Below are 27,114 nucleotides of genomic sequence, written 5' to 3'. Positions count from 1 at the left end.
GTTCCTTTTGGGATCTTTGGCCTCCCACACTAATATTCCATCCTGCTCTGCTGCTTCATTAGTAGGGAATTGGGACGGGGGATTGTACGGAGTTAGATGCTAGGAAGCCATAACAACATTCTTTCTAGAAAGCCAAGGTCATCCTTTGTCTCTGCACCTGACCGGAACTGAATGGATGGAAGCTGCCAGCGTGGCAGTGGGAGATTGGACCACGGGATGGGACTTGTGGGTGGGTGGGGACAAGATCTTGAACTTTCAACTAGGTGGGGAAAACCGGGAAGCTTTCAGATTCGGGGTTTCCCCAGATGTGCCAACGTGGCTCTCTTCATCAATTGGGACTTTGAGGAATCCTTTGCCTCGGACTCTGATTTAATTCTGGATGCTATTTGGAACCCTGACACCGACGTTACCCGGATATCTATTTATAGGGGAGAAAATCTCTGGACCAAACGTAATTTCTAATCTTGGATTTTCCCCCTTACCAGAGGAAGCCCCCCAGTGGAGTATTGTGAAGCGGTTACCATGGCAACTCCCACTGCTCTGTACAGTAGAAGCCATTTTACGGCAGTACAGCAGAAACCGTTTTACGGCAGTACGGTAGAAGCCACTTTACGGCAGTACAGTAGAAGCCACTTTACTGCAGTACAGTAGAAGCCACTTTACGGCAGTACAGTAGAAGCCACTTTACGGCAGTACAGTAGAAGCCACTTTACGGCACAACAGGCTGTATCTTAACAGAACAGACACAGGGTTTTAGGAGTGTCTTACTCCCCACAATATTTTTTCTCCAGAGGGTAAATCACCTGTGTAATTGTCGTCGTAAGTGAAGGGACTCCCTGTATTGCAGGCTAATTTCTGCCAGCCGCGGTGATTTGCTTAAAAAATACGGCAAGGAATGTCGTAAAATGGGACATAGTTCACTTAACAAAAACTGGCATCAGAAATTTTGGGGGTCAATGATGGTCAGAAGTTGAGGACTTACCTGTAACCCGTTTTTTGTCCCCCTCTGCTTTCTGCACACACACCCCCCAGCCCCAGATGTGGCTCTCCGCTCCCCAACTGCTGTTGCCTAGGAACGGACCTTTTTTTCGGCTTTCCCCGCAAGCGAGCTGGCCTGGCTCTCGGCCTTCTTCTGCTGGATGTCCTCGTAAATGTTGTCGTATTCGTAGACGGTGGAGTCTTCGGCCAGGGCCCTCTGGATCTCCAGCTTGGTCTTTGGGGAGGACAGGGGGGGGGAGGGGGAGGGTTCGTTAGCGTCTTCTAGCGGGCAAGTCTAAAGTACAGCCGGCCGGGGTCCCTCGATGGGGACCGTGTACATTTAATAAATGTAATGGAGGAAAAAAGTAGATAGGAGCTCAAGACATTGAAAAAAACCCAGCATTTTATAAGGGATGATGGATGGACGGAGAGAGAGAGAGAGAGAGAGAGAAAGAGAAAGAGATATGGATGGATGGATGGATGGATAGATAAATAGATATTAGATAGGGAGAGAGGGAGAGCTGGATAAATAGATAATAATGATAGATATATAGGTAGGTAGGTAGGTAGGTAGGTAGGTAGGTAGGTAGGTAGGTAGGTAGGTAGGTAGGTAGGTAGGTAGGTAGATAGATAGATAGATAGATAGATAGATAGATAGATAGATAGATAGATAGATAGATGATATAGATAGATTAGATAGATAGATAATCTCTCTCTCTCTCCGTCTTTCTGTCTGTCTGTCTGTCTATCTATCTATCTATCTATCTGAGGTGATAGATGATAGATGGATAGACAAACAGACAGACGGAGTGAGAGATAAGGAGAGGTAGAGATAGATAGATAAGATAGATAGATAGATAATCTCTCTCTCCATCCGTCCATCCATCCATCCATCCATCCATCTATCTATATGAGGTGATAGATGATAGATGGATAGACAGACAGACAGACGGCGTGAGAGATAAGGAGAGGTAGAGATAGATAGATAGATAGATATGATAGATAGATAATCTCTCTCTCTCCGTCCATCCATCCATCCATCCATCGTGATAGATGATAGATGGATAGACAGACAGACGGCGTGAGGGATAAGGAGAAGTAGAGATAGATAGATAGATAATCTCTCTCTCTCCGTCCATCCATCCATCCATCTATCTGAGGTGATAGATGGATAGACAGACAGACGGCGTGAGAGATAAGGAGAGGTAGAGATAGATAGATAGATAGATAGATAGATAGATAGATAGATAGATAGATAGATAGATAGATAGATAGATAGATGATGGATAAATAAATACATACATACAGATAAAGATAGATACAGATTCTATAGATAGATAATAGAGACAGACAGACAGATAAATAAATATAATCTCACAATGAAAAGAGCATTTTATAAGGCGAGATGGGTGGCCTAAAATGCAATCCATTGAATAAGTAAATCAAAGTATGATCTCAGACATTGAAAAGGGCAGCAGAAGACCCGGAGCTGTTTTGCAGAGCATTATGGTTTGGGGAGTCCACCATCTGATCCCCAAATTGCAAACAGACTCTTGAATTAGTTGCTTATTCTTGCCATCATTTTGCCTGGGGAGGGGGAAAAAAATGGAATGGCCGAGTATGGCGGTATATGTAGCCCTCCTCTTAAAACCGTTATAGCGGCCGTTTAAAGTTACAATGCCTCTGGCAACACGTGACTTATGACCAATCCTCACGCTTAGCGTCGCCAGGATCACACGATCAAAATTCAGAGGCTTGGTAACCGGTGCGTATTTGCAAGCCGCATGATCTCCCTTTGCAAACTTCCCAGTGGAAATCATTTGCTTAACCACCGTGGGGAAAAAGGTCGCAAAATGGGACACGACTCGCTTAAAAACCGCCTTGCTTAGCAACCAGAAAGTATGGTCCCGATTCTGGTTGTAAGGTGAGGAACTGTGCTGTACTGAGTTAACTTAGCTGCCAATTGAATGCCACTTTTAAAAGCGTTTTCCTATATTTTTAGCATTCCAACACTAGTCGTCCTCGACTTACAACACGGTCCATTTAGTGACGGTTCAGTTACAACAGCACTGAAAATAGGGACTTATGACTGGTTTTCACACTTAATGACCGTTGCAGCATCCCCACGGTGATCAAAATTTGGAGGACTCCTGTTTATGACGGTCGCAGTGTCCCTGGGGTCACGTGATCCAATTTTGTGACCTTCTGACGCACTTTAAGTCCCTGCAGAATAGCAGTAGACTTATATACCGCTTCATAGGGCTTTCAGGCCTCTCTAAGCGGTTTACAGAGAGTCAGCATATTGCCCCCAACAACAATCCGGGTCCTCATTTCACCCACCTCGGAAGGATGGAAGGCTGAGTCAACCCTGAGCCGGTGAGATTTGAACCGCTGAACTGCTGATCTAGCAGTAGCCTGCAGTGCTGCATTTAACCACTGCGCCACCTCGGCTCACTTAAGCCGGGTTCACTTAACTGACTTAACAACTGCAGGGATTCACTTAGTAACCGGGGCAAGAAAGGTTCTAAAACGGGGCAAAACTCACTTAATGCATGCCTCACTTAGCGATGGAAATTTTGGGCCTCAACTGTGGTCGTAAGTCGAGGATTTCCTGTATTTTGAGTATCCCTGTCTTTTTTTTCCCCCCCATATTGTATTTTGCACCACGAAATTCAGGCAGGGAGAGAGAGAGACATGCTTTGCTTTGTCGGCTATCCTAGAAAGTATTTTCCCCTCTTGAGCCGGCTGCTAATTAAGTCTGCCTTTTGCAATGTGGTGTAAACTGCGAGCAGGATCCATGGCAATCCGCGACTTGCCAAAGCTTATTTGTCCCGTAACAACTTTGGGCGCTGCCAAAAGAAACCCAGGGGGAAAAAAACAGACTCGTATAAATGTAGAGCCATCCGTCAAACGAATAAAGTCATGGAAACTAAAAGCGTATTATTATTATTATTATTTTTCTTTTCTTTTTTTAATGGAGCTAAGACAGCCAGTTCCAGATCGGATGCCAAGAAGAACGATTGTGTAAAAACCTTGGACATAAATCATGTGAAATAGTCCGATAATGAATTCAAGCCTGTCTATTTACACGACTGATAAAAAAGTTGTGAAGTCATAAAAAAGGGGGGGAAAAAGCTGTGATGGGAGGGGAAAATTGATCTTTAAACATTAGTTTCAACTCATGGGGTCCAACCAGTTCTACGGAGGGATGATTGAGTCTGTCCTCTGCACCCCCAAAACTGTCTGGTTCGGTTCTGCAACCCAACAAGACAGGCAGAGACTTCAGAGGAGAATCAGAACTGCAGAAAAAAAATAATTAGCACCAACCTGCCTTCCATCGAAGACTTGCACGCTGCACGAGTCAAAAAGAGGGCCGTGAAAATATCTACAGACCCCTCGCATCCTGGACGTAAATTGTTTCAACTCCTACCCTCAAAAGGACGCTATAGGGAACTGCAGACCAAGACAACTAGACACAAGGACAGTTTCTTCCCGAATGGCATCACTCGGCTAAACAAATAATTCACTGTCAAACTATTTACTAAATCTGCCTTACTATTACTATTAGTCTTCTGGTTGTTCCTATCCCCCACCTCCTCCCACTTATGACTGCAGGACTGAAACTTTGTGGCTTGAATCCTTCCGATTGATATGGATATTGATTGTTCCCTGATTGCTTATTTGTACCCTGTGACTCTCATTAAGTGCTGCACCTTATGACTCTTGACCAAGGTTAACTTTTTCTTTTTAATGTACACGGAGAATATCTGCACCAAAGACGAATCCCTTGTGTGTCCAATCACACTTGGGCCAATAAAGAATTCCATTCTACTCATATTCTATTTTTTATTCTATTTTATTCACCTTCTATTCTATACTATTCTATTTTTTATTCTATTCTATTCTATTCATATTCTATTTTTTATTCTATTCTATTCTATTCATATTCTATTTTTATTCTATTCTATTTTATTCATATTCTATTTTTATTCTATTCTATTCATATTCTATTTTTTATTCTATTCTATTCATATTCTATTTTTTATTCTATTCTATTCTATTTTATTCATATTCTATTTTTATTCTATACTATTCTATTCATATTCTATTTTTTATTCTATTCTATTCATATTCTATTTTTATTCTATTCTATTCTATTCATATTCTATTTTTATTCTATACTATTCTATTCATATTCTATTTTTTATTCTATTCTATACTATTTTATTAATATTCTATTTTTATTCTATACTATTCTATTCATATTCTATTTTTTATTCTATTCTATACTATTCTATTTTTTATTCTATTCTATTCTATTCATATTCTATTTTTATTCTATACTATTCTATTCATATTCTATTTTTTATTCTATTCTATACTATTCTATTTTTTATTCTATTCTATTCTATTCATATTCTATTTTTATTCTATACTATTCTATTCATATTCTATTTTTATTCTATTCTATTCTATTCATATTCTATTCTATTCATATTCCATATTTTATTCTATTCTATTCATATTCTATTCTATTCTATTTTTTATTCTATTCTATTTTATTCATATTCTATTTTTATTCTATTCTATTCTATTCATATTCTATTTTTATTCTATTCATATTCTATTCTATACTATTCTATTTTTATTCTATTCTATTCATATTCTATTTTTATTCTATTCTATTCATATTCTATTTTTATTCTATTCTATACTATTCTATTTTTTATTCTATTCTATTTTATTCATATTCTATTTTTATTCTATTCTATTCATATTCATATTCTATTCTATTCATATTCCATATTTTATTCTATTCTATTCATATTCTATTTTTTATTCATATTCTATTCTATTTTATTCATATTCTATTTTTATTCTATTCTATTCATATTCTATTCTATTTTTTATTCTATTCTATTCTATTCATATTCTATTTTTATTCTATACTATTCTATTCATATTCTATTTTTTATTCTATTCTATTCATGTTCTATTTTTTATTCTATTCATATTCTATTCTATACTTTTCTATTTTTTATTCTATTCTATTTTATTCATATTCTATTTTTATTCTATTCATATTCATATTCAATTCTATTCATATTCCATATTTTATTCTATTCTATTCATATTCTATTTTTTATTCTATTCTATTCATATTCTATTTTTTATTCTATTCTATTCATATTCCATTTTTTATTCTATTCATATTCTATTCTATACTATTCTTTTTTATTCTATTCTATTTTATTCTATTCATATTCTATTTTTTATTCTATTCTATTCTATTCATATTCCATTCTATTCTATTCATATTCTATTTATTATTCTACTCTACTCTACTCTACTAAGGCCTGTGGATTTCAACTCCCGGGATTCTCAGACGCATCTCTACAGATTTGAACCCTGGGCGTCCAGCATAGATTTATAAAGATGGCAGCCATCTCCATGGTCCTCACCATTTTCGACCTTCCCACAAGCAAACTCAAGTCGGATTCACTTAACGACCACGGCAACGCGCTTAATCACAGCCACAAAAAAATAAAAAATCTTTTTAACGCTTGGACACGACTCCCTTAACGTCCTTCCTCAGTTAGCAAATGGACAATCCAGCCCCCGGCTGCGGTCGTAAAGTCGAGGAGCGTCGTTATACTGGCACAGGGGGGGGGGGCACCGGGTGCAGGGAGTAGAAATGCCACGCCAACTTACTTGTTTCATGGCCTGCTTCTTCAGGGCTTCCTTCTGAAGGCTCTCGCCCACCGAAGACTGTTGAGAAAGAGAATTAAAGTGAGTTAATTTCCCATCATCCATTCTTGTCCCAAAAGGTGCTTTTTTCCCCCCCAGGAGGCAACTGGACTTTCTGATTTTTTTCTTTTGAAAACGTTTCGCTTCTCATCCAAGGAGGTTCTTCAGCTCTGGGGGATGGAAGGATTTCTACTCCTTGTAGAGAGCTGGTCATTTGCATCCTTTTAGAGGGCCGTTGAGGCCATTGGAAGTTTCTCCTTCGTTCCAGGTGGCTTCCCTCCTTGACTAGTTTCCATTTGTTGCTTCTTAGTCCGGCCTTCTGGTGGCTCGGGGAATAGGTTTCAATCAGAACAGAGCTGGAAGGGACCTTGGAGGTCTTCTAGTCCAGCCCCCTGCTCAAGCAGGAGACCCTATCCCATTTCAGACAAGCAGCTGTCTGATCTCTTCTTAAAAACCTCCACTAGGAAGGAAGGAAGAAAGGAAGGAAGGAAGGAAGGAAGGAAGGAAGGAAGGAAGGCAGGCAGAATAATGGAGTTGGAAGGGACCTTGGAGATCTTCTAGTCCAGCCCCCTGCTCAAGCAGGAGACCCTATCCCATTTCAGACAAGCAGCTGTCTGATCTCTTCTTAAAAACCTCCACTAGGAAGGAAGGAAGGAAGGAAGGAAGGAAGGAAGGAAGGCAGAATAACGGAGTTGGAAGGGACCTTGGAGGTCTTCTAGTCCAGCCCCCTGCTCAAGCAGGAGACCCTATCCCATTTCAGACAAGCAGCTGTCTGATCTCTTCTTAAAAACCTCCACTAGGAAGGAAGGAAGGAAGGAAGGAAGGAAGGAAGGAAGGAAGGAAGGAAGGAAGGAAGGAAGGAAGGAAGGCAGGCAGGCAGGCAGGCAGGCAGAATAACGGAGTTGGAAGGGACCTTGGAGGTCTTCTAGTCCAGCCCCCTGCTCAAGCAGGAGACCCTATCCCATTTCAGACAAGCAGCTGTCTGATCTCTTCTTAAAAACCTCCACTAGGAAGGAAGGAAGGAAGGAAGGAAGGAAGGAAGGAAGGAAGGAAGGAAGGAAGGAAGGAAGGAAGGAAGGAAGGCAGAATAACGGAGTTGGAAGGGACCTTGGAGGTCTTCTAGTCCAACCCCCTGCTCAAGCAGGAAACCTTCTATCATTTCAGACAAATAGCTGTCCAGTCTTTTCTTGAAAACCTCCAGAGAAGGAAGGAAGGAAGGAAGGAAGGAAGGAAGGAAGGAAGGAAGGAAGGAAGGAAGGAAGGAAGGAAGGAAGGAAGGAAAGCAGAATAACAGAGTGGAAGGGACCTTGGAGAAGGAAGGAAGAAAGGGAAGGAAGGCAGAATAACAGAGCTGGAAGGGACCTTGGAGGTCTTCTAGTCCAACCCCCTGCTCAAGCAGGAGACCCTTTCCCATTTCAGACAAATAGCTGTCCAGTCTCTTCTTGAAAACCTCCAGCGAAGGAAGGAAGGAAGGAAGGATAACAGAGCTGGAAGGGACCTTGGAGGTCTTCTAGTCCAGCCCCCTGCTCAAGCAGGAGACCCTTTCCCATTTCAGACCAGTGGCTCTCCACTCTCTTCTTGAAAACTCCCATGGATGGAGCACCACAACCTCTGGAGAAGAGCCATTCCACTGATTGCTTTAAGACCGAACAATGGCAAATTGCCTTCTGAAGAGCATCGATTCCACCCCCCCACAACCCTCCCCACATCAGATCTTTTCTGCATGTCCCACCTGCACGCCAATGACCCTCTGAACGTCCTCGCGGGCTGATCGGACGCAGCTGGAAAACCCCATCGCTCAACCTCTTTGGAGTGAGCGTGAGGAGGGACCAAAACCCTCTTTTTTCCAACACCTCGACGAAACGGCACGGTGTGAAAAATGGGTTTTATTTTATTTATTTTTTTAAAACTCCTTTTGGCAGCCGCCGGAGTTTTCCAGTCCTGCCCGTGGTGACTCATCCGGAAGGCCCCAGGACTTCGTACGAGCACCAAGGAGATGATGGTGTCACTCCAAGGCTTCCTAACGTTAGCAGCTGCTCGAGGTGTGTTTTCTTTTGGCTCAGGGTGGTGGTGGTGGTCCAATTTAAGCACGGGTGACTCACCCTGGCCGACATCCGTAACTCTAACCGAAAGGCTGGGAAGCCCGTTATCCACGCCCCCGTGCCTTCGGCTGTCTGATCCAGATGTTGACCTTTAGCGAGGGGACACGGAGATCTGGGTAGTGTTCCCTGGCCTTTCCCTTCGGACGTCCTGGGGGCCTTTCCAGGCACAAGTCAACCTCTCTGAGAAGAAGGGGCTGGGATGCTGGAGCCAGGAGAACGTCTTCGCAACCTGGAGGAGGGGGGGGGACTTAAGATATTGGGGGTCAAGGAGAGAGAAGGGCTCGTTCTCTGGAAGAAGCCACAGTTGGAGGAAGTTTTCTCTCTGGCTTTGGTGTGTCTCCCCAGAGCTCCCTAAAGCAGACTCACCGAAGGAGGAAAAAAGCATGTTTTCCTGAGATGACCCTTGGTTAGCACCCCTTTCTAAGGCCTTGGCAAGGCCAAACTTGGAACATTTGCATCCAGTTTTGGTCGCCACGATGTAGAAAAGATGCAGAGACTCTGGAAAGAGCACAGAGAAGAGCAACAAAGAGGACTAGGGGACTGGAGGCTAAAACATAGGAAGAACGGTTGCAGGAACTGGGTAGGTCTAGTTTAATGAAAAGAAGGACGAGGGGAGACATGATAGCAGTCTTCCAACATCTCAGGGGTTGCCACAAAGAAGAGGGAGTCAAGCTATTCTCCAAGGCACCTGAGGGTAGGACAAGAAGCAATGGATGGAAACTAATCAAGGAAAGAAGCAACTTAGGAAATTTTCCTGACAGTTGAGAACAATTAATCAATGGAGCAGAAGTTGCCTCCAGAAGTTGTGAATGCCCCAACACTGGAAGTCTTTAAGAAGATGCTGGACAGCAATTTGTCTGAAACGGTATAGGGTTTCCTGCCTAGGCAGCGGGTTGGACTAGAAGACCTCCAGGGTCCCTTCCAACTCTTATTCTGTTAAGGCTAAAACATATGAAGAACGGTTGCAGGAACTGGGTATGTCTAGTTTAATGAAAAGAAGACATGATAGCAGTCTTCCAATATCTCAGGGGCTGCCCCAAAGAAGAGGGAGTCAAGCTATTTGATCACCACACTATAAAAAAGATGTGGAGACTCTAGAAAGAGTGCAGAGAAGGGCAACCAGGATGATGAAGGGATTGGAGGCTCAAAGATACGAAGAACGGTTGCAGGAACTGGGCCTGGCTAGTCTAGGGAAGAGAAGGACCAGGGGAAACAGGAGAGCATCTTCCAATATTTGAGGGGCTGCCCCAGAGAGGAGGAAGGGGGTCAAGCTATTCTCCAAGGCACCTGAAGGCCAGAGAAGGAAGAATGGATGGAAACTGATCAAGGAGAGATTCAACCTGGAAATAAGGAGGAATTTCCTGACAAGTGAGGACAATCAATTCATGAAACTGAAATTGCCTTTGGAAGTTGGGGGAGCTTCATCACTGGTGGCTTTCAAGAAGAGACTGGACTGCCATCGGTCACAAACGGTCTTTGGGAGAGGGGGTTGGACTAGATGACCTACAAGGTCCCTTTCAACCTCTGTTATTATTCTGTTATTCAGAAGTTGTGGGAGCTTCATCCCTGGAGGCTTTCAAGAAGAGACCGGGCTGCCGTCGGTCACAAACAGTGTGGCGTTTCCTGCTTGGGTGGGGGGATGGACTAGATGACCTCCACGGTCCCTTCAAACTCTGTTATTCTGTTATTATTCTGTTATTCAGAAATTGTGGGAGCTTCATCCCTGGAGGCTTTCAAGAAGAGTCTGGACTGCCATCGGTCACAAACGGTGTTTGGGAGAGGGGGTTGGACTAGATGACCTCCAAGGTCCCTTCTGTTATTATTCTGTTATTCAGAAGTTGTGGGAGCTTCATCCCTGGAGGCTTTCAAGGAGAGACCGGGCTGCTGTCGGTCACAAACAGTGTGGCGTTTCCTGCTTGGGTGGGAGTGGTAGACTAAATGACCTCCAAGGTCCCTTCGAAAGCCGGCTGCCTAGGCCAGTGTTTCTCAACCTTGTCAACTTGAAGATGTCTGGACTTCAACTCCCAGAATTCCCCAGCCAGCATTCGCGTATAAACAATTCAGTGTTTAGGACAGTGTTTCTCAACCTTGTCAACTTGAAGATGTCTGGACTTCAACTCCCAGAATTCCCCAGCCAGCATTCGCTGGCTGGGGAATTCTGGGAGTTGAAGTCCAGACATCTTCAAGTTGACAAGGTTGAGAAATACTGGCCTAGGGGATTCTGGGAGCTGAAGTCTCCCAGCGGCCCCAGGTCCTAAGCCTTGCTCAGGAGGAAGGCAGGTGAGACGGAGTGAGAGAAAGCCCAGCCCTGCTCACAACCGCTTGGCCCGAGGGGGCGAAGGGTGCAAGTGACACGTTCTAAAGAGGCCCACCTGCCACTTCTTCGGCCAGGAACCTGGGGGAGGAAAGCGTGCCAGCACGCAGCCCCCTTCCCCAGCTGCCCAGAGGGCTGACAATTTCCTGCTGTGCTGCCAGGGCCGAGAGATAGAAGCTTCCTGTCCTTTCCACTTATCGGCTGGGCGTTTATTAAGCAACCTGGCGGAGTCAGCAATCTGGCCCGAGATTTCTTTGTCCACAAACAGGGTCTCTCTCTCTCTCTCTCTCTTTTAATTCCTTGGCGGCACAAAGCTTGGGAGGGAATTTCTCTCTCCCCCGATTATATTTTCCTGGAAGGGAGCAGCCTCTTCACCCGAGGCAGATAGGAAAACGCAGGCCATGTGTTCTTCCGAGGAGAGAACAGAACACAAAGCCTGCGTGCATTGGAAGCTTTGTCCTGGAGACGGGGCTGGCTTGCCAGGGGAAAACACCGTTATAAATGGCACAATGAAGAGGGTGTAAAAAAACTACAACATGGTACCACTAGGAGAGATTATGGGTAGCTGAGGGTTGGACGGTGGGAGTCCTTGGTGGTCTCTGAGCTTGGGGGTTTTCTTGCAAACGTTTCATGGCCCAACTAGGTAACATCATCAATGGGAGTAGGGGTTGTGGAAAGGAGGAGGAGAAAGAAGAAGAGGAGGAATTGGAGGAGGAGGAGGAAGATTGCAGGATCCTTGTTGCTCTCTGAGCTTGGGGGTTTTCTTGCAAACGTTTCATGGCCCAACTAGGTAACATCATCAGTGCTGGAAGTGAGGGGAGTTGTGAAGTGGTTGAAAGAAGAAGGGGAGGAGAAGACTAGGGTGGAAGGGGAGGAAGAGGAGGAGAACTGTGGGGGTCCTTGGTGCGCTCTGAGCTTGGGGGTTTTCTTGCAAACGTTTCATGACCCAACTAGGTAACATCATCAATGGGAGTAGGGGTTGTGGAAAGGAGGAGGAGAAAGAAGAAGAAGAGGAATTGGAGGAGGAGGAGGAGGAGGAGGAGGAGGAGGAGGAGGAGGAGGAAGATTGCAGGTTCCTTGGTGTTCTCTGAGCTTGGGGGTTTTCTTGCAAACGTTTCATGACCCAACTAGGCAACATCACCAATGCTAGAAGGGAGTAGGGGTTGTGGAAAGGACGAGGAGGAAGAAGAAGGAGAAGAAGAAGAAGAGGAGGAGGAAGAGGAGGAGGAGGAAGAAGAGGAGGAGGAAGAAGAAGGAGAAGGAGAAGAGGGGGAGGAGGAGGAAGAGGAGGAGGAAGAAGGAGAAGGAGAAGGAGAAGGAGGAGAAGAGGAGGAGGAAGAGGAAGGAGAAGAAGAAGAGGAGGAGGATGGAGGAGGAAGATTGCAGGGTCCTTGGTGGTCTCTGAGCTTGGGGGTTTTCTTGCAAACGTTTCATGACCCAACTAGGCAACATCACCAATGCTAGAAGGGAGTAGGGGTTGTGGAAAGGAGGAGGAGGAAGGAGAAGGAGAAGAAGAGGAGGAGGAGGAGGTGGTGGTGGTGGAGGAGGAGGAGGAGGAGGAGGAAAAGGACTGTGGGGTCCTTGGTGCTCTCTGAACTGGGTGGTTTTCTTGCAGATGTTTCATGACCCAAGTAGGTAACGCCATCAGTGCTGGAAGGGAGATGGGATTGCTGTTATTTGATATGCAGTAGCTTCTCCTGAGAGGTATTTGTGAGTGTTTGGTTTTCTCCTTGGTAGTTCCTTGCTTGTTTTCTTGCTGACTGTACTCCCTTCTCATATTGATGATGTTACCTAGTTGGGCCATGAAAGGTTTACAAAAAACCCCAAGCTCAGCGAACAGCAAGGACCCCACAGGCCTCCTCCTCCTCCTCCAAACACCCTCCCTCCAAGCACTGATGACGTTCCCTCGTTGGGTCGTGAAACATCTGCAAGGACACAACCGGGCTCAGAGAGCACCAAAGACCCCACGGTCCTTCCTCCTCCTCCCCTGCGCAGCCTCCTCCTCTTCTAGCACTGATGACGTTGCCTAGTTGAAGAATGAGACGTCTGTGAGAAAACCACCCAGCTCAGAGAGCAGCAAAGATATCCCAATCTTTCTCCTTCCCTCCGCAAACCCCCTTTTCCTTCAAGCACTGATGATGTTCCCTAGTTGGGTCATGAAAGGTCTGCAAGAAAACAACCAGGCTCAGAGAGCATCAAGGACTCCCCCCAGTCTTCCTGCTCCTCCTCCTCCTTTCCCTCCTCCTCTTCTCCACAAATCCCCCTCCCTTCTAGCACCAATGATGTTCCCTAGTTGGGTCATGAAAAGTCTGTTAGAAATCCATCAACCTCAGAGAGCACCAAGGACCCCACAATCCGCTTCTTTCTCCTCTTCCTCCTCCTCCTCCTCCTTTCCCCCTCCTCTTCTTCACAACCCCTCCTCCCTTATAACACCAATGATGTTCCCTAGTTGGGTCATGAAACGTCTGTTAGAAATCCACCAAGCTCAGAGAGCAACAAGGACCTCAGTCCTCTTCCTCCTCCTCCACCTCTTCCTCCTTTTTCCCCTCTTCCTCCACCTCTTCTTCCCCTTCCTCTTTTTCCCCCTCTTCCTCTTCCTCCTCTTCCTCCACCTCCTCTTTTCCCCTCTTCCTCCTCTTCTTCTCCTCCAGAAACTCTCTTCTAGCACCGATGATGTTACTTAATTGGGTGATGAAACGTCTCTGAGAAAACCACCGAGCTCAGAGAGCACCAAGGACTCCACAGTTCTCTTCCTCCTCCTCCTCTTCTTCTTCCTCTTCCTCCTCCTCCTCTTCCTCCTCCACCGCCTCCTCCTCCTCTTCTTCTTCTCCTTCCTCCTCCTCCTTTCCACAAACCCTACTCCCTTCTAGCATTGATGATGTTGCCTAGTTGGGTCATGAAATGTTTGCAAGAAAACAACCAGATCGCATAGAGTTGGCCTCCTCCGTATTCCATCCGCCAGTCAGTGCCGACTGGTGACTACTCGGAGGAGAGCCTTCTCTGTTGCGGCTCCGACACTATGGAACAATCTCCCCGTGGAGATTCGTACCCTCACCACCGTCCAGGCCTTCCGCACAGCCCTCAAGAACTGGCTAACCCGTCAGGCCTGGGGATAATCTTATTTCGCCCCGCCCGAATGCTGAGTGAATGTTGAGTTTTATTGTCTAATTTACTTTGTGCACATTTCTTTTTTCGTATTGTCCTACACTCCCCTTCCTTTTTTGATTGTAAGCCGCCCTGAGTCCCCTCAGGGAAAAGGGCGGCCTATAAATAAATAAAACAACAAACAAAACAACAAACAACAAAACCCCCAAGCTCAGAGACCACCAAGGATCCTGCAATCTTCCTCCTCCATCCTCCTCCTCTTCTTCTTCCTCTTCCTCCTCTTCCTCCACCTCCTCTTTTCCCCTCTTCCTCCTCTTCTTCTCCTCCAGAAACTCTCTTCTAGCACTGATGATGTTACTTACTTGGGTGATGAAACGTCTCTGAGAAAACCACCGAGCTCAGAGAGCACCAAGGACTCTACAGTTCTCTTCCTCCTCCCCCTTCGTTCTCCTCAACCCACCCTTCTAGCACTGACGATGTTGCCTAGTTGGGTCACGAAACGCCCGCAAGGACACATCCAGGCTCAGAGGGCACCCGGGACCAGGCATTATATCATCATCTCAAATGAGGACCCCAGTTGGATTTCAAGGCTTCTGGGGAGCTCCCCCAGCTGCCTCCTGTCCTTCTGACGAGCTGCTTTTTCTCTGGATTAAAAAAATCGCACCGAAGACGGGAAGAAGGAATGGGTGCAACATTGACCGTCTCCGGCATCACGCAGGATTTGGTGACGAACGGCGGAGCAGCCGTCGTCGTATTTCTCAGAAGATATTATCCTGGGATAATATCCCCCCAGGTGGAAGCATTTGAGGCTGGGATTCAACAAAACAGGTTCCCCAAAATTCAGTGGCACCTGCCCAGGTTCTCTGAAAATCCCGAAACTTATCTCGAAAAAGTCATGATGAAAAATACAAAGAGAGTAAAAGGATTTTGAACAATCCCATTAATCGAGGGGGGGAGATGCTAGCTTTAAGCAGAGGTTAGGCTTAAAAAGCTTCCTGCTGTGTTTCTAAACCATGGAAGCAGGAAGATAATGCTGGGATGGAAGCCCACCCCTCTTAAATCCTGCTGGCTGGGGAATTCTGGGAGTGGAAGTCCTCCGCTCTTAAAGCAGGCTGGATGGGAGATTCTGGAAGTGGAAGCCCATCCCTCTTAAATCCTGCTGGCTGGGGAATTCTGGGAGTGGAAGTCCTTCCCTCTTAAAGCAGGCTGGATGGGAGATTCTGGAAGTGGAAGCCCATCCCTCTTAAATCCTGCTGGCTGGGGAATTCTGGGAGTGGAAGTCCACCCCTCTTAAAGCAGGCTGGCTGGGGAATTCTGGGAGTGGAAGTCCACCCCTCTTAAAGCCTGCTGGCTGGGGAATTCTGGGAATTACTAACTTAACAACCGCAGTGATTCACTTAAGAACCATGGTCAGAAAGGTTGCAAACTCAACTTAAAAACGATCTCGCTTAGCAGCAGAAATGCCGGACTCCAACGTGGTCATAAGTGGAGGACTGCCTCTCCTTGAAAAACAGAAAGGGAACAGCTGCCTCTTCACACAAGTCAGCTCTTAGGAACCCCTTAATGAAATGTGCAGAGTGATATTTTTTTAAAAGGGAAGTTTTCTATCTGGTGTACCATCAGCTCCGGCCGAGGCAGGTGTGCCGGACTTCAATATTAAGAGTTCGGTTATAAATACCCCAACTTCAGACACGCCAGGCGTAACTTTTCTCCGATAAGAGAGCAGCCAGGAAATGAAACTCTCCCCCCCGAGCACCTCCTTATCTCCAAAAGGCCTAAAATTATTACTGAACTAATAAAGTAATTTTGCTTTTTTTTTTATAAAAAAAAAAAAGAGAGAAAATGATCTCTCCTTTTTTTTTTTTAACGATAAAGGCAGACGCTAGATTTATTACAACTCGGTGAGCTGTGAAAGGATGGAGGGGTTTTAAACTTTACAATCTCCCCCTGGGTGTGTGTGTGTGTCAGTCTCACAACCACAGCAGAAGACCCCCACACACACCCGCTAATGTCGTACCACCAGGGTGGCATGTTTTGAACCCTGCCACTATCATTAAAAAAAAATTTTTTTTTTAATTGGGGGAAAAGCTGATCCGGCCCTGTCGAGAACAGCTTTGGCAGATTTCGAATTTGTGTTTGGAAATGTGTTCCCCGGACCTTTTTTTCAACGCTATGCAACCCTGATGGCGAACGGATGGCACGTGTGCCAGAATGTTTGAATGTTTTAATAAATTTATAGGCCGCCCAATCCCGAAGGACTCCGGGCGGCTTACGACAGTACATTTAAAATAGAAGTTAAAACACCTTAACTCCTGATTTTAAAGCGTCTCTCCAGATTATTTTTTGCTGGCCTCTCCTCTTTCCTTCCAGAATTAGAAAACTTGCAGCCACTTAATTCGGTTTCCGTTGACCTTCCTTATGATTTGCAAGGAAGACATGGGAGGTTCCTTAAAGATCATCTAGACGGGTGGTCCTCAATTTTGGCCATTTGAAGACGGCGGGAACTTCAACACCAGAATTCCCTGCAGCTCTCAGAGATCAGGAATTTCCTCCTTAGCTGGGATCTTCATTCTTTGAATTGCAAATTTAATTCCTTGGCTACTTAGCAGTCTTGCAAACAATCCCTTTTTAGATATTTGCCAATTTTTATTAGGGGTGTTCTCTGTTGCAAGCCCAACATGGCTTCCTCCTAGAACTGGGGAATCCTGGGGATTCCTGGGGAATCCGAACATAGTTAAAAAGACCACAACATACACCCAGAGGTGGCAGGCAGAGCCCTCTCTGCGGGCACCCACGCCGTTGCCAGCTGCTTTGTGGCACGTGCGTGTCCACCAGCCAACTGGTCTTCAAGGCATGCCGGAACGCCAAGGACCTGACCAGCTGGCTGGCGCATCCATGCCCCTTGGCCAGCTCTGACGCATGTGCACCGTCATGTTCTAGTTTGTGCACTCAAGTGCCGAAAAAGGTTCCCCGTCACTGTCTGTACAATATTGCTGGACTGGAGCACCCGCCATGCAGGTAACCTCACCTGGAGCAGGAGGACTTGGTGCCCCTTGCTCACACGCTCCTCATCCTCACCTGCCTGGAAAGGGGCTTTCAGAGGCTTGGGGCTACCCGTCAACTGAGTCCTTGTGACCCTTTGAGACGACGTTATTTGGGGCTCCAAAGAGACCACAAAGCGCCTGGTTTTTAAACCTGACGTTGGTTGCCAAACTGGGTTTTTTTAGACGCAGTTTGAGATCCTGTCATGGGGATTCTCAGCCCTCCAGACCAAGGTTGCCTCAAAGGGGCTTTTTCAAGGAGGCCACTGGACTTTCCTATTTTTCTTTGGAAGACGTTTCCCTTCTCATCCCAGAAGCTTCTTCAGCTCTGCCTGGATGGAGGGGAAAGGAAGGATTTATTCTCCTTGCAGACAGCTGGGTCCTTCGCATCCTTTTAAAGCAGTGTTTCTCAACCTTGGCGACTTTAAGTCCTGTGGACTTCAACTCCCAGAATCCCCCAGCCAGCATAGCTGGCTGGGGAATTCTGGGAGTTGACGTCCACAGGACTTAAAGTCACCAAGGTTGAGAAACACTGCTTTAAAGTGAGGTTGATGCTACTTGGAGGCTCACCTGTGTCCTCAGGGTCACCTGAGTGATGCAAATGGTTCCCGTAGTCTGCCATTTTTCCCTCTGGAAATCCATTCCTTCTCCCACTACCATCCCAAGGGTCTTCATCCCAAATTGCATAGCAATAGCAGTAATAGCAGTAGACTTATATACCGCTTCATAGGCCTTTCAGGCCTCTCTAAGCGGTTTACAGAGAGTCAGCATATTGCCCCCAACAATCTGGGTCCTCATTTTACCCACCTCGGAAGGATGGAAGGCTGAGTCAACCCTGAGCCGGTGAGATTTGAACCGCTGACCTGCTGATCTAGCAGTAGCCTGCAGTGCTGCTAAAGATCTGTAGAGATTCTCCGTCATCCAGGTGATGGTTATCCCAAAGGGGCTTTTTTCAGGAGGCAACTGGACTTCCTTGGAATATATTTTGCTTCTCATCCCAGAAGCTTCTTCTGCTCTGACAGGAATGGTGGGGAATGGAAGGATTGATGCTCCTTGCAGACAGCTGGTCATTTGCATCCTTTTGAGAGGGTCCTTGAGGCCACTCGGAGGTTCCTCTGTGTCCTCAGGGCCACCTGAGTGATGCAAATGGGGGTGGGGGCCTTCTTGGAATGGCTGGAAGGACTCCTGTGTTGTGGACTGGAGATGGGTGAGGTCATATCCCTCCCCCTCCGTTGGGAGAACAGTCACTTCACAAACTGTCGTAAGTCGAGGACCACCTGTAAAATCAGGTGTGAATGACTTAACACCACCGTGCCTAGGAATGGAATTTCTGGAGGCAATTGTGGTCGTAAGTCGAGGAATACCTGATCGCCAATGTTTATACTGAGCCTTTGCTTGGGACAAGCAAGTACAACTAGTCCTTGACTTACAACAGTTCGCTTAGTGACCATCCAAAGTTACAATGGCACTGGGGAAAAAAGGGATTTACGATCATTTTTCACACTTATGACCGTCACAACATCCCACGATCAAAATTCAAAATGCTTGGAAAGTGTCTCATATTTAGGACAGTTGCAGCGTCCGGGGAGGGGAGGGTCATGTGATCCCCTCCCTTTTGTGACCTTCTGACAGCCGGATTCACTTAACGACCATGTGACGAACTTATCAACTGCCGTGATTCGCGTAACAACTGGGGGAAGAAACGGCGTAAAAGGAGGCAAAAACTAGGGCGGGGAAAATACTCAGATTGAACAGCCAAGAAGCAGAAGTGGAAAGAGATAAAGATCTTAGAGAGGAATATGGGGGACAAGTCAAAAAGGGGGGGGGGGAAAAGCATAGCAATTAAAGTATTGAAGCGGACAAGAGATGACGGATAGATGATTTTACGTTTCTGGTGTTGTTTTGATTTGATTTGCTTCTCCCCTCTCTTCCCTTTCTTTCTTTTTTTGTAGGTAGGGGACATGATTAGAAGTCAGGATAGAAAAAAAATGCTTTTTAACAAAGGATGGCATGATCAAAAGTTAGAATAAGAGATAGAAATAAGAGAAAAGGGGAATATTAGCGAATACACTTTTACACTATATTGCCAAAAGTATTCGCTCACAACTGTTTCTGATTATGTGGATGGGTGAGCGAATACTTTTGGCAATGTAGTATATATATCTCTCTCTCTCTCCTCTATCTATCTATCTATCTATCTATCTATCTATCTATCTATCTATCTATCTATCTATCTGTATCTCTCTGTCTCTCTCTATCAATTTATCTATCTATCTATCTACACTATATTGCCAAAATTATTCACTCACAACTGCTTCTGATTATGTGGATGGGTGAGCGAATACTTTTGGCAATATAGTGTATCTATCTATCTACCTTCTCTCTCTCTCTCTCTCCTCTATCTATCTATCTACCTCTATCTTTATCTACCTGTATCTCTCTGTATCTCTCTCTCTCTCTCTCTCCTCTATCTATCTATCTATCTATCTATCTATCTATCTATCTATCTATCTATCTATCTACCTACCTACCTACCTACCTACCTACCTACCTCTCTCTCTCACTCTCTCTCTCTATCAATTTATCTATCTATCTATCTACACTATATTGCCAAAATTATTCACTCACAACTGCTTCTGATTATGTGGATGGGTGAGCGAATACTTTTGGCAATATGTCTATCTATCTATCATCTATCATAATCTATCTATCTATATACCTCTATCTTTATCTATCTGTATCTCTCTCTCTCTCTGTCTCTCTCTCTCTCAATTTATCTATCTATCTATCTACACTATATTGCCAAAATTATTCAATCACAACTGCTTCTGATTATGTGGATGGGTGAGCGAATACTTTGGCAATATAGTGTATCTATCTATCTACCTTCTCTCTCTCTCTCTCTCTATCTATCTATCTACCTCTATCTTTATCTATCTGTATCTCTCTGTCTCTCTCTCTCAATTTATCTATCTATCTATCTACACTATATTGCCAAAATTATTCACTCACAACTGCTTCTGATTATGTGGATGAATGAGCGAATAATTTTGGCAATATAGTGTATCTATCTATCTACCTTCTCTCTCTCTCTCTCCTCTATCTATCTATCTACCTCTATCTTTATCTATCTGTATCTCTCTGTCTCTCTCTCTCAATTTATCTATCTATCTATCTACACTATATTGCCAAAATTATTCACTCACAACTGCTTCTGATTATGTGGATGAATGAGCGAATAATTTTGGCAATATAGTGTATATAATAAGAGCAATAATAAGAGAAAACATGGGGTAGTCAAATAATGACAGACTGCAACTTTATATAAATATGTATTACTATTAGAAATATTACACCATATTTTTTTGGAGTATAAGACACACCTCCCCCCCCCACTAAAAGAGTGTGGAAATGTTGGTGCATCTTATACACCGAATAATGGCCTTCCCCCATTCCCCCAGAAGCACTCAGGGAAGTTTTTATCTTCCCTGGCTCCCAGGAGCACTCTGCAGACTTCAGCAGGACTGAGGGAAGGGAGAAATGCCCTCATTTTGGTGAAAAACAGGGGCACTTTTGCCTTCCCCCAACCCTGCTGAAGCCTGCAGAGTGCTCCTGGGAGCCAGGGAAGACAAAAACTTTTTTTTTCTTACTTACCTCTTCAAAATCTTGGTGCGTCTTATACAAAGGTGCGTCTCATAGTCGGAAAAATACAGTAAGTTGGTTGAAAGTAATAGCTATGACTAATATTTTATTTGTATTCGAATGTGTGATACCCAGGGGCCACACTGTTCATGCATTGATATGTTTGTAAAAAATAAAAAACTTATATATTTAAAAAAAAAGCAAAAACTCACTTGCCGTATTTTTCGGAGTATAAGACGCACCTTTTCCCCCTCAAAAAAGAGGCTGAAAATCTGGGCGTGTCTTATACACTGAATACCGCATTTTTGGCCTTCAGAAACCCTGCCCCCTTTGCACAAATGGACGTGCAGAGCCTTTAGAAGGCTTCCAGGGTGCTCCTGGGGGTTGGAGAGGGCAGAAATGAGCATAAAACAGGCTCTTTTCCCCCCATTCCCCCCCCCGCAGCCCTCAGGAGCACTTATAAGCCTCCTAAAAGCTATGCATGCCCCCTTTTTTTAACCAAAATGGACCTGTTTTCACAAAAAAATGGGCCGTTTTTTGCTTGTTTTGCCCCCTCCCCGAGCACTCTACAAGACTCCTAAAGGCTCTTCATGCCTTTTTTTGGAAAAAGAAAAAGGGGGCTCATTTTTTGCAAAAAACGGGCTGTTTTGGGTAAATCTGCAGAGTGCAAAAACTGTTGTTTTTTTTTAATTTACCTCTTCAAAATCTTGGTGCATTTTATACTCTGAAAAATACGGTAACTCTCTTAAGCACATAAATTTTGGGCCCCACTGTGGTCGTAAGTCTGGGACCGCATGTATTTCTGCTTAAGGCTGCTTTCTGACTCACAAAACGCCATAAGAATGTGTGTGTGTGTGTGTCTTGGTGTGTGGCGCCCTCTGCTGGAGAAAACGCCTTCTGTCCTAATCACAGATTTTGAGAACCACCAAATAGGAGGCTGTGCATACTGGGAATTCTTACAAAAATGGCAAAAATGGCTAAGCCCACATGTCATCCGTCTGCGATACACCTTCTCCTCGACTTACAACAGTTCACTTAGTGACTTACGACCTTTGCCGCATCTCCACACTATCACATGAATCCACAGTTGGACGCTTGGCAATTGAATCGTATTTATGACGGTTGCGGGGTCCCGGGTGTGTGTATGTGTGTGTGTGTGTCCCGGGATCCCCGTTTGCGACCTTCCGACAAGTGAAGTCCGTGGGGGAAACAGGATTCACTTAAGAACCGCGTTCCTAACTTAAAAACGGCGTGATTCACTTAACAACTGTAGCGAGAAAGGGCATATACCACGGGGCAAAACTCACTTAACAACTGTCTCGGTTAGAGGGGAAAAAAATGTCGGGGTCAACTGTGGTCATGATTTGAGGGCTGCCTCTATTTTGTTTGGAAAGGAGGGGGGATGAGGAGGGAAAAGGAGGAAGGGTAAAGCAGAGAAAGGAAGGGTGGGGAATTAAGAGGAGGAGAGAGGGTAAGAAGGAGGAGAAGAGAGGAGGAGTGGGGGAAAGAGAAGGGAAGAAGAAAGGAGGAAGGATGAGGAGGGAAAGGAAGAAAGGGAAAAGCAGAGGAAGTAAAGGAGGGGAATTAAGAGTAGGAGAGAGGGTAAGAAAGAGGAGAAGAGAAGGCTCCACCCCCATTTGCAGCACTCAGGTGATCCTGAGGACAGAGATAAACCCTCAGGTGACCCTGAGGACAGAGATAAACCTCCAGGTGGCCTCAAGGACCCTCTAAGGATGCAAATGACCAGCTGTCTGCAAGGAGCATCAATCCTTCCATTCCCCACCATCCAGTCAGAGCTGAAGAAGCTTCTGGGATGGGAAGCAAAACTTCTTCAAAGGAAAAAACCAGCAAGTCCAGTTGCTCCTGGATAAAAACATCTTTAGGACTGATAACTGGATGGTGTTATAGCAATATTTCTCAGCCTTAGCAATTTTAAGATGGGTGGAGTTTAATTCCCAGAGCCAGCATGGGGAACAATGGCCCTTTTAGGACTTCCGGACTTCAACTCCCAGAATTCCTGAGCCAGCATGGGGGACGATGGCCCTTTTAGGACCCCTGGACTTCAACTCCCAGAATTCCTGAGCCAGCATGGGGAACGATGGCTCTTTTAGGACTCCCGGACTTCAACTCCCAGAATTCCTGAGACAGCATGGGGGACGATGGCCCCTTTAGGACTCCCGGACTTCAACTCCCAGAATTCCTGAACCAGCATGGGGAACGATGGCTCTTTTAGGACCCCTGGACTTCAACTCCCAGAATTCCTGAACCAGCATGGGGAACAATGGCCCCTTTAGGACTCCCGGACTTCAACTCCCAGAATTCCTGATCCATGGCTGGCTCAAGGATTCTGGGAGTTGAAGTCCGCAAGTCATCCAAGATCCCTGCTTCCCCTACAAGCTTTGGGACTGAGAATTGAGACGCAAACTTCCCCAAGGCTGTTGCTACGTCCCAATGAACGGCCCGCTTTGCAGGCAACACACAAAGCCACAATCACACCCACTCATCCAAGCTGCTTCGGACACTGACCTCTTCGTCGGAGTCGTCCATAAACGCCGCATGCTTGACCAGTCCTTTCTGCTGGACCTTCTTAGGGAAGATAAGTCCATACCTGTACGGAGAAAACCAAAGTTTTATGTCTACGGCAGTGTTTCTCAACCTTGGCAACTTGAAGATGTCCGGACTTCAACTCCCAGAATTCCCCAGCCAGCATTCGCTGGCTGGGGAATTCTGGGAGTTGAAGTCCGGACATCTTCAAGTTGCCAAGGTTGAGAAACACTGGTCTACGGGATTCACCAGGGATGAATGAATTTCAGGCTTACATCCTATCTGTTTAGGGGCAAAAGAAGCTACCGGTATCCCCTTGGCCTATGGCCACAATTCCGCCCAACATTTCCGTTGCTAAGCGAGACAGTTGTGAAGTGTGAATGTTGCCCCGTTTTACGACCTTTCTTGCCACAGTTGTTAAGTGGCTTCACTGCAGTTGTTAGGTTAGTGACATGGTTGTTAAGTGAATCTGCCTCCCCCAATTGACTTTGCTTTGTCGGAAGCTTGTCAAAGGGGATCACGTGACCCCGGGACACTGCGACCGTCGTAACTATGAGTCAGTTGCCCAGCATTTGGATTTTGTTCCTGTGACCAGGAAGATGCTTCAAGTGTGAAAAAACAACAACAGCAGCACTTTGCTTCAGTGCTGTTGTAACTTTGGAATAGAGTAATAGTTGGAAGGGACCTTGGAGGTCTTCTAGCCCAACCCCCTGCTTAGGCAGAAAACCCTACATGATTTTGGTCACTAAAGGAACTGTTGTAAGTCAGGGACTGGCTATCTGTATATGCAGACTTCTGTTCACCCACTTTTCTCCTTACAAGAAAATTTACTTTGTGTGATCAAGTACAATGCAATACAATAGCAGAGTTGGAAGGGACCTTGGAGGTCCTCTAGTCCAACCCCCTGCCTAGGCAGGAGAGATATGATAGATATGTGTGTGTGTATGTATTAATATATATATGTGTATGTGTATATATGTGTATATATATGTATTGATAGATGTCCGTGTATGTATTAATATATATATGTGTATGTGTATATGTGTATATATATGAATTGATAGATGTCCGTGTATGTATTAATATATATGTGTATGTGTATATGTGTGTGTATGTATTGATAGATATGTGTGTGTGTATTAATATGTGTATGTTTATATATATATATGTATTGATGTGTGTGTGTATGAATATATGTGTATGTGTGAGTGTGTATATATATATATGTATGTATTGATAGATATGTGTATGTATGTATTAATATATGTCTGTGTATATGTATATATATGAATTGATAGACATGTGTGTATGTATTAATATATATGTGTATGTGTATATGTGTATGTGTATATATATGGATAGATATGTGTGTGTGTATTTATGTGTATATGTATGTATGTGTGTATGTGTGTACATATATATGTATGTATGCATGTATTGATAGATATGTGTGTATGTTAATATATATGTGTGTATATATGTATGTGTATATATATGTATTGATAGATATGTGTGTATGTATTAATATATATGTATATATGTGTATGTGTATATATATATTAATTGATAGATATGTGTGTGTGTATTAATATATATGTGTGTGTGTGTATATGTATGTATTGATAGATATGTGTTTGTGTGTGTGTATTATTTATTTTATTTTTTAAAACCGCCCTGCCAAGCTGCAGATGTGGGGCAGGCCCAGCTCAGAAACTGGCATCTGCTTATGTAGGATAACAACAACAACAGCAACACAATAACAACGCTTACAATTGCATATCCACAGAGAAGCAAAACACCCAATTTGGGCAGGAGGGAGGAATCCTCAGTATGGAAACCGACCCCTCCCCAACTAAAAGGCCTGGAAGGGGGGGAGGGGGCCATCAGGGGCAGCCGACCCCCTCCCTCCAGTCCCCCCCACCGGAATGACGTCATTCTAGGGGCTCCTCGTGACCACCCCCCTCGGGCCTCGCGTTTCAGTAGGCCGCGACCCCCCCCCCAGCTTTCCCCCCCCCATCTCAGCAGCGCCCCCCCCGTGCCCCCTCCCACCGCAGGCGCCGTCTGCCCATGCTCAGAGGCCGCCCCGGCCGTCGCTGACAACAAGGCCGGACTCACTGTTTTCCGGGCGCCGCCATCTTGGAGGCCGGGCCTGCGCGACGCCCCGCCCCGCATCTTCTGGCCCCGCCCCTCTAAGGGCCCGGCCCGCCTTCCTTCCTTGCTCTGCACGGGGGCAAGGGAGGCGTTCTGCGCATGCCCAGGGAGCGCCTCTGTCTGCCCGAAGTTGGGGTAAAATAGAGAACCCCCCCGTCCCCGCCCCGAAAAAAGGGGTCCCAGTTTTAATATAAGGAATTAAATTAATATTCATTTTTTTAAAAATTCTGATTTATTAAATTAATTTTCACTTTTAAAATTTTTAATGAATTTTCATTTTTAATTTTTAAAAAATGTAATTAAAATGAATTTTCATTTTTGGAGAGCAACAGTCTGCCAAAAGAGGATTTTTTTTCTTTAATTTCAAAATGTCCCTTTGAAAAGTTTTAATTTGAGGCAATGAAATTGTATTTTTATCTGTCTGTCCTTCTATCCATCCATCCACCATCCATCATTATGCATCTATCCAATCATTCTTTCATTCTATCTATGTCTGTCTGTCTGTCTGTCTTATCTATCTATCTATCCATCCATCCATCCATCCATCCATCATTATGCATCTATCCAATCATTCTTCCATTCTATCTATCTATCTGTCTATCTATCTATCTATCTATCTATCTATCTATCTATCTATCTATCTATCTATCTATCTATCTCTGTCTCTGTCTGTCTTATCTATCCATCCATCCATCCATCCATCATTATGCATCTATCCAATCATTCTTTCATTCATTCTATCTATCTATATCTATCTGTCTGTCTTATCTATCTATCTATCTATCTATCTATCTATCTATCTATCTATCTATCTATCTCTTCTCTATTATCTGTCTGTCTGTCTATCATTTATCTATCTCTTCTTTATTATCTGTCTATCTATCTATCTATCTATCTATCTCTTCTCTATTATCTGTCTGTCTGTCTTATCTATCAATCAATCAATCCATCCATCCATCATTATGCATCTATCCAATCATTCTTTCATTCATTCTATCTATATCTAGCTGTCTGTCTGTCTGTCTTATCTGTCTGTCTATCTATCTATCTATCTATCTATCTATCTATCTATCTATCTATCTATCTATCTATCTCTTCTCTATTATCTGTCTGTCTGTCTGTCTGTCTCTGTCTTATCTATCCATCCATCCATCCATCCATCATTATGCATCTATCCAATCATTCTTTCATTCTATCTATCTATCTATATCTATCTATCTATCCATCCATCCATCCATCCATCATCTATCATTATCTATCTATCTATCCATCCATATATGTATCAATCAAAATAAATTGTCCCTTTCCAGATACCTTTTTTTTAAAAAAAATAGTTCTAAAATGGAAATTTCCCTTTCAAAACATTAGGTTTTTAGTTTATTTTAACCCAACTTTATTTCTTCCTGAGTTACTTCAAGGCAGCAAACATACCAAATCCTTCCTCCTCCTCCTCCTGTTTTCACATTTTTGTGAGCCTTTCCTATTCATA

At 44.5% G+C, this 27,114-nt stretch overlaps 1 protein-coding gene across 1 annotated transcript; it reads right to left on the bottom strand.

The window, feature by feature from the left end:
- Positions 1 to 1,054: 1,054 nt before the first annotated feature.
- Positions 1,055 to 25,654, bottom strand: NSRP1 (nuclear speckle splicing regulatory protein 1). Its single transcript, XM_087702828.1, has 4 exons — positions 25,590 to 25,654; positions 23,457 to 23,538; positions 6,691 to 6,747; positions 1,055 to 1,213 (listed from the first exon to the last, which is right to left on the bottom strand). The coding sequence occupies exons 1-4, from the start codon at positions 25,607 to 25,609 to the stop codon at positions 1,070 to 1,072; spliced, it is 303 nt and encodes a 100-aa protein (XP_087558954.1). The 5' UTR covers positions 25,610 to 25,654; the 3' UTR covers positions 1,055 to 1,069.
- Between the last annotated feature and the right edge of the window lie 1,460 nt (positions 25,655 to 27,114).

Source organism: Thamnophis sirtalis, unplaced genomic scaffold (assembly GCF_051295495.1).
Source record: "Thamnophis sirtalis isolate CommonGarterSnake01/CBP01778 unplaced genomic scaffold, rThaSir2_p1.2 scaffold_17, whole genome shotgun sequence".
In the NCBI taxonomy this organism is placed as follows: Eukaryota; Metazoa; Chordata; class Lepidosauria; order Squamata; family Natricidae; genus Thamnophis; species Thamnophis sirtalis.
Note: the sequence above shows the minus strand (reverse complement) of the source record. Positions and strands in the feature narration are given on the sequence as shown.

Excerpts from the sequence above, each read along its gene's own strand:
- NSRP1 (XM_087702828.1), bottom strand. The coding sequence starts at position 25,609 with ATGGCGGCGCCCGGAAAACA. Across the intron at positions 6,748-23,456 it reads TGGACGACTCCGACGAAGAG|TCTTCGGTGGGCGAGAGCCT; the intron begins GTCAGTGTCCGA and ends CTTTCTCAACAG. Across the intron at positions 1,214-6,690 it reads AGAAGCAGGCCATGAAACAA|ACCAAGCTGGAGATCCAGAG; the intron begins GTAAGTTGGCGT and ends TCCTCCCCAAAG.